The sequence below is a fragment of the Cygnus atratus genome, chromosome 12 (genome assembly GCF_013377495.2).
Source record: "Cygnus atratus isolate AKBS03 ecotype Queensland, Australia chromosome 12, CAtr_DNAZoo_HiC_assembly, whole genome shotgun sequence".
Taxonomy (NCBI): Eukaryota; Metazoa; Chordata; class Aves; order Anseriformes; family Anatidae; genus Cygnus; species Cygnus atratus.
The window spans coordinates 20,783,373-20,790,974 of NC_066373.1; the positions used below are offsets into that span (position 1 = coordinate 20,783,373).

Here is a 7,602-nt window from a genome sequence, read left to right on the forward strand (position 1 = left end):
CATAGGTATCTGAGAGTCTAATTTGCTTCAATGAATGGAGGGGTTGGCTTGTTTGTTTGTGTGTTTGTTTTAAGTAAGATTCCTGGAAATAATTTATTTACAGATGAGGTCTTTTTATGCTCCAGCTCTTCTGCAGCCAGTGATGGTTCAGTCCTTTACCACCCCGGCACCGCAGGCACCTGGGGGACCGAGGGTGCCGCTCTCTGCTCCTCCCCAGCAGTGCACAAGTGCAGAGGGGCAATGTGGTGGCTCTGAGCTATGGGATGACCTGGGGATGGTGCCATGCACCTCACTGCTCCCTACAAGGGACTCCTGCTGGATCACCAGCCTGCTATGATGGACTTCACAGGTGGATGAATCCTACTAGTTTTAGGGCATTTCTTTCCAAACATCCTTAATGCTTTTATTTAGGATGAAGCTGGTGGCTGTGTTTTGCCATGATCTTAAACCGTAAATTATCTTTTCCTACTTAAGGTCTTCTCTGTAACCTGCAGAGAGAAAAAGGTTTCTCCAGGTGGCAGTTCATGCTTTCAGACCTGAGCTGCCCCGGAAGCATTTGCTCTGTATTCACTAGGTGGAATTTAGGTAACCAGGTTTCTCTGTTAACTGTTTAGGTAATATGGGATGAGTCCTAGTCTGGTGCCTCTGATAACAAACATTTCTTCCAGTTATTTTTAGGACTGTCTGTGGGATTGAAACTGTGATTAATGATGGACCCTACTTGAACGGATGGTGGTAAGTGTGCTGCTTTAGGTGTCCCACAGCAAACACGCAAACCAAAGCCTTACCTTTGGCAGCTGAAAATGTTCCTAGGCCTTCCTAAAATGCAGATATTTATGCTTTTCTGTATATATTTCTACAGTAAATCATCAAAAAAGCCTTAGAAAATGCTTTTAGTTTGTACAGCTTTTCATGGTCAAGCATAAAATAGAGAGTTTTTAAGATTTAATTTCTTTTTTTTTTTGTAATCCTATAAACATATAAACTTCACAGAATATTGTAATTTTCCCAGAAGACCACGTTGGTTGGTCCTGGACCTGTGTGTAAATAAATGTATACTTTTGAATTGTTTTATAAAAACTTTTATTACATATATGAAACTGATTGGATGGACTTTAATCTGTCTGGTATTTTGGGAGTTTCATAAAATGCATATTTTGAGACCAATAAAATGGAATGACTCTCAGAGCCATTATTGTCTATTGGACAAATATATTTATTCAGCATTTTCCCATCCATACTCTTATGCTCCAGATCAGAATAGCTGCTTTAGAGCCATTCTGCTCTCCTGGGTAATACAGACAGGGTTTGGGATGTTAGCTGTGGATAGTAAATGTGTTTATGAAAATTTATGTGTTAAAAAAAGGAAATCTCACTAGCCAGGATTTAAATGAAAATAGTTCTCCCTTTTGCAAATGTTCGTTATTATGCTATGATAGCGTTACTTGAAAATGGCAGTGCTTACCAAGGTGCCTTGGAGCCGGCGGTTCTGGTCTGAGAAAGCCATAACCTCAGCCCAACCCTCATTGCTGGGGCTTTGGAGTGGCTCAAAGTCTTTTGGACTTGTTTTGTGGAAAGTATGTGGCCATGTTTGCCAGTTACTATTTCTGTGGCAACATGCAATTCTTCTGTTGAAATGTGATTGTGCCTCAGACACAAATTTACATAGGAAAAAATATTTGAAGCAGCTCTTTTTGTGGGGGTTGGGCTCAATGCAGGTTTGCATGCAGCTTGTTGACCTTGGGGTGGAACAGATGTGTGATTACAAGGACCCCTTCACCAGTGACTTTTTGGGACAGGGCATCTCAGTGCCATCCATCCTATCGCACTGCAGCCAATCCTGCCAGGAGTGCCCGGCCATAGCCCAAGGCAGTCCTGGTTGTTTGTGATTGCTACAGCAGCCCAGGGGCATGTCCAGACCTCCAGTGTCCAACATCTGAACTGAAGAGATCTGTCTCCAAGAAAGTCAGACCTTTGGGGCTTTTCAAGTATTTCTCAGTGAGGGAGTCATTTATTTGCTCTAAAGAGCTAATGGCTGTTGTTTCTGATTTTCACCACAAGGATATTCTTAAACTAAGCAAAGAAATCTGAAATGAGTTTGCCATATTGCATCCCAGTAAATGCTATAGCCATTGGCCATCTAAGGAAAAACATTGTCAGATAATCATAGGCATTTTTGCATTTAAGGGAACAAATGTCATATCTAAGAAACACATTTTATTCGGGACTTAATTATAATTTATAGTACATTGCATAGCATTTGTTTTCTGTTCATCATTCTATTGCTCTTCTGCTTTTTCCCTAAATTTATGCATTGAACTGTGTGTCTGTATGTGTGTATCTGTGTGTATATATGTACACATATGCAATATAATAAAAAGTGGTGTAGTGGGGACAACAGACGGCTTTTGTGTGATGTATTATTGGCGTTTTTCTTTCAAATTACCATTTTCTTGCTGCTTTGGGAGAAAGCCATGATTTTGCTGTGATTAGTACACTTTTAACAATCTGGAATAAATTCCTGATCTTCTTCATGTGACTAGTCCAATGCCCATTTTTATGTTTTAGTGCAAACCCCTACATATGTGCCTGTAATACCACGAAAATACGATGTTTCTTTGCAGAATTTTTTATAGAATTTGGATGCTGATCAAATATTTTTAGAAGTGGAGAATTAATGCAGCTTGACCATGTAAATGATTTTTTTTTTAATGAAAAAGACTTTAGCATTCATCTCTCTTTCTCTCTCCATCGTTTGTGTATTCCTTTGTGCTAATCTTAAATAATGGATCCATATCAAAGTTAATAAATTAGGAACTATTAGCAGTTTGGATTACAGTAAGTAACCCAATGACACTACGTTGACATTGAGTTTTTATGTTTTTCAACAGTGCAGTTTGAGTTTTAAAGATAAGGCAAAACAAAATAGGTTTGGCAAATATTTGAATCCCTAGCAACTCAGTAATGGGTAGCAGCTTTGTTTAAATCCCAGGCCCCGGCTTTAAGTGCATTTTCCTTTAAATGGTCATAAAAAACAGACTTTAAGATCCATGGCTTTCTCAAAACCTGCCTTTCTGACTCCATTCGGTTGAAGCACTGTGTTGCACTGCATCAGTCATGCCATGTTATGAAACCTAACGCGATGTGACTGATGCAGGCTGACGTGATGTGTCACAAAGCAACATATCAGATCACAAACTTGAAAGAAAGAAAACAAACTTTTCTTCTCAAAGTTTAAATTAACAAAGCAGCTTATATTTTTTTAAAAGATGGACTAGTTTCAAACACTGGGGGACTTTTCTATATACTGGTCCCAGAGCAAGGTTCTCTGTTCTGCCCAGAAAGTATGTCCAGTCCAGGCTCCTTGCTCTCTCCAGGGTACAGTTAAAATTGGGGACAGCCCACACCATCTCAGCACTGCTGACCTTTCTGGGCCTGATCCTAGAAGGTTTGGATTGCTTTCTGAGGACTGGCTTCAGCAGGTGCTGAAGGTAATCACCCCTTCTGGTTATTAATATTATTTTGTGCAAATTCAATTTTCTTAGTATCTCAGCTTCGGTCCAGAGGATTACGAAGTCCCTTCACACACTTAGTCGCATACTTCGTAGCATGTTACTCTGTAACGGGATTATTTCATCTGCAAACATTATGCTGTCCTCTCTCCGCACTTTCTGATTTTTGATCTGAGAAAGATGTACCATAATTTGTTCCCTTTGTTGGCCCACCTTTAACCTAATTCTCTTCACTACAAATGCAATGCATTGTATGTTACCTCCTGAACTATCAAGAAGATTTCTTTCTTTTTTTTTTAAGGGCTTTCATATAATTTTATTGGAAGATATATACTGGGTAAAATATATATATGAACTATAGCATGCTAAGAAAGAACCTACCAACCACTGCTTAGATAAAACATTATAAATTTATTGCCAACTTATCTAGGAAGGGTTATTTTAAGAGCCTGCTGCCCACAACAAGTTTTTGAGCTATAATTAATGGATGGGCTACCTAAGAGAAATGGGCATTATCCTTCACCCCTTAGTTACAAGCAAATTGCAGATATTGTTATCTTTGCAAGTGAAAATAACCTCTAGTTTTTGTACTACTTCTGCTGTAAACAATGTACTACTTGCTTTCCTATGACCCTCACTCTGTATACATATTTATATATTATTCATACTAGATTAAAAATGAATGTGCTCTTTACCACAGTTGTACTGCATAGTGACAATACAAATTAACTTGTTCTGTACTTACTTTTCACAAGGCAGTGATGTGAAATTTTGATGGCCTGAAAAAGTAAGTTGTGGGGGAGGCAACGAAGAACTGAATCCGTCTAGGTGCATTTTATATTGTCTGATTTATTAAAGTTCATTGAATTAATAAATGACATTCTCTGTATGGAGTTACACAAGCTTGAACTTGTTTTGGTCGTGGGCAGAAAGAGTTTGCTTCTATCCTGGCACATATGAGGTTGTTAGCTCCACCCGTGCTTTGTGGATTCTTTGTTTAAAATTTGTGGGGGGTGGTCCAGGAACAAATTGGTCATTTAATGGTAGCTGCTTATGGGCAAAGAGTTAAGAGCTGTCTGGTGAGATATCAAGTTGTTGGCTAGCAGTACACATTCTAGCTAGAACTGACCAATTTTTTCCATGATTCATGGTGCCTGAGGCATTTCAGGAGTGGCTGTTGGGCACATCATTCCTGCTTGCTCCAGGAGCCCAGCACTTTGTGTGCTCCCTGCGTGCTGCTGGTGGAAGCAGTTACCAGACATTATGTCCTGGGCACATCCAGCTGTTGGCTGTAGCAGCATACAAGGTCCAGACGGGCAGGATAGTCTTTGGCTTTTTCCATAGCATTGGTAAGAATGGAGTAAATAAGGCTCGAGGGCAAGTTGTACCATTAGTCACATCTTAGCAGCGTATCTTCCGTTCTTAGCAAGGGGCAGTCACCGGATGGTCAAACAAACCACAGGGAATACTGGAAGGGAGCTGGTGCTGTGTTGTGGATGCAGTCATGCTAGTGATTGTGACGGTGGCAGGCCTTTATCTTTTGCAGAAAGGGAAAAACCACTTCAGTTCTTCACAGAGCAAGTCTCTTTCTCCTTTACCCAGCTCTTCATCTGTCATTTCTAGCACAGTGGGTGTTCACAGCGTTTCAGCACCTCCCTGAGCACAGTGTTTCAGCACCTCCCTGAGCAGAATATGCAACAGCCACTTATTTCCCTCTGGTCAGAGGTATTACCCTGGAGGGAAAAACAGACGAAAAGAAAGAATCTAGAACCCAGCTGTGAATTCTGGTGACTGTTTCTCTCTCTGACAATCAAAGAGGGAGATACAATGATTTTATTAGATTTTTTTTTTCCCTGAGTTTCCAAGTATTTCTAGATTTTTCTGAAACAAAATACGATTTTCTCTGGATCTTCTTCACATCCATACAGTTTTGAGAGGGCTTCCAGTTTTCAAAACTAATATATTCTAATTTTTTCAAGCATATTTGTGGTTCTGTATTGATTTTAGGACTGATCCTAAGAGGCACTAGGGATATCTTCAGTCTCTTGTTTGACTATTTCCTCATATCTTTCAATTGATTTTTTTTTCTATAAAAGCCCAATCCAATTTCTGTAACTTTTTCTGTGTAGTTCTTTTTTCCATTGCTATTGCTATGAAATTTTCCACTGAAAGTTAACTTTGTAAAGATTAGCAGCTTGTAGATTTCATTGCTTTTTCCTTATGAAGTTGTTGATGGAAATGTCTTTATTTACCCCAGGAGAGAATGAGATCAACCCAATCTCTGTCCCCAGATTAATGCATAAACGTGCATATTAGAAGCCTTGAGGGTTGGCCACCCTTTTGGCAATCTTTAAATTGTAAAAGCAAAGGATGGAAGGACTTTTTCATCCTTGTGAAAGGAAACTTGCCTGTAGTCATGAAGCATTGGGCTTGGGTAACTGTGTACTGGACTTGATGCTTCTTTCCTCTGAGTAGCAGGCAGAATGTTTGGGGGAACTCAGCCTGGTAGTTTTGTTGTTACAGTAAAAATAGCAGATTATTTGCGCAACCCAAAGCACTGCTGGTTCAGGTGAATTTCCTCTGCCCAAGATGCTCATGCTTGTGCGCCACCAGCAGCGCAAGGCTAAACCCAGCCAAGGCTAACTCCCAGGCTGTGAGTGCTGTGGGAACATTCCTACTCCTGTACAAGCAACATTGGACCAGTGCATAACCAGTGTCCATTTGCTTTTCCATTACATTCCCACCTAAAATGGAGGTGAGATGGTCCCAGCCCCTTCCCATGTAACGGGGAGTGTAGTCCTCCTCTTCTGCTACACCAGCGTCTGGCTTGTGCCCCCTGGGTAGTACCACAACAGCAGAGGAAAATGTGCTCTTCAAATGTGGAGATAGGGTATTGTTTTTCACTTATCCTGGCTTTATGTAGATGGTCTGGCACATTTATTTATTCATTTATTTGAGCAAATTAAAGCAAGCTAAGCGCATTTGACCTCAGATGGTCCTGGTTTAAGTGAATTTGAGAGACAAAGCTCATAAAGTTCCAGTAAAACACATCAACAACTTCCCAGCATAGGTTGAAATGTGATTGCTGAAACATAACCTCCAAAACCAGATACAGCATGAAGATTCAAAGTCACAATAATCTGAAAAATATGGGAGAGCATATTGATAGAGTTACTAAAAGTGATATCTTTCATTCATGCCTTCATTTTGCAGCCAGTTGCTATTTCACACACAAGAAGTGCATCTATCAGATTCTGTGCATTAACATTCCTTTTTTAATCTGGTTTGGACATTTATTTTAAAGCTGGTGATAACCTGGTGCCCCAGCCCTGCAAACACATCTATGCTTGTGTTTCTTTACTCACAGGAGTAATCTCACTGGAGTAACTGTTTGCAGGTTTGAGGCCTCGGTTATCTCAATCCATTATTTCTTTCCATTAAAAAATAATCTGTGTGATTAAAATAAAACATACAGTTCTTGACTCAGAAACCCACCCAAAGACAAGTATGGTTATTAGATGAAAGGTCTGCACACTGTCATCCCTGAACTGCACTTCAATAAAAAAAGATAATTAACAAGTATAAAGAAAGGCAGTCTAGTATATGATTGCACCGTATTTACAAGAGTTTAGTTTGGATCACAGGCTGACAGATTTACAGCTGGGTGTGAGGAGGGAGACAAAATAGCTGCACTTTTCCCGAAAATCCGAAGCAGAGGCTTTTAAAAATGCAGTTTCTTGAAATAGGCAAATTGCGAGCAGCACAAATTTCTTATTCTTGCTGAAGTCACGCAGCGACTTCCTTCAGCAGGAGGGCTTTCAGCTGCGGCGTGTTTCACCAGAACATTTACTGTAAATAGTGAAAAACTAACCAGCCTTTTGTCCTTTGTGCAGGTCACCGGCCCTTCCAGTGCCGATACTGCCCATACAGTGCCTCTCAGAAGGGGAACCTGAAGACCCACGTCCTCTGCGTCCATCGCATGCCTTTCGACAACAGCCAGTACCCAGACCGCAGGTTCAAGCGCTCCCGGGCGGACTCGGAAGCCCCGGGGAGCCTGGAGGAGGCTGCGGGCCAGGTGGGGGGCTCGGCC

The 7,602-nt window shown here is 40.7% G+C and overlaps 1 protein-coding gene across 1 annotated transcript in view; it reads left to right on the plus strand.

Annotated features, from left to right (window-relative positions):
• ZNF536 (zinc finger protein 536) overlaps positions 1-7,602 on the plus strand; it is a 182,484-nt gene that overhangs the window by 173,338 nt on the left and 1,544 nt on the right. Inside the window, exon 4 of the mRNA XM_035543433.1 lies at positions 7,406-7,602. This exon is cut by the window's right edge and continues 1,544 nt beyond it. Coding sequence (XP_035399326.1) covers positions 7,406-7,602 — 197 coding nt within the window. The remainder of the gene's footprint in view (positions 1-7,405) is intronic.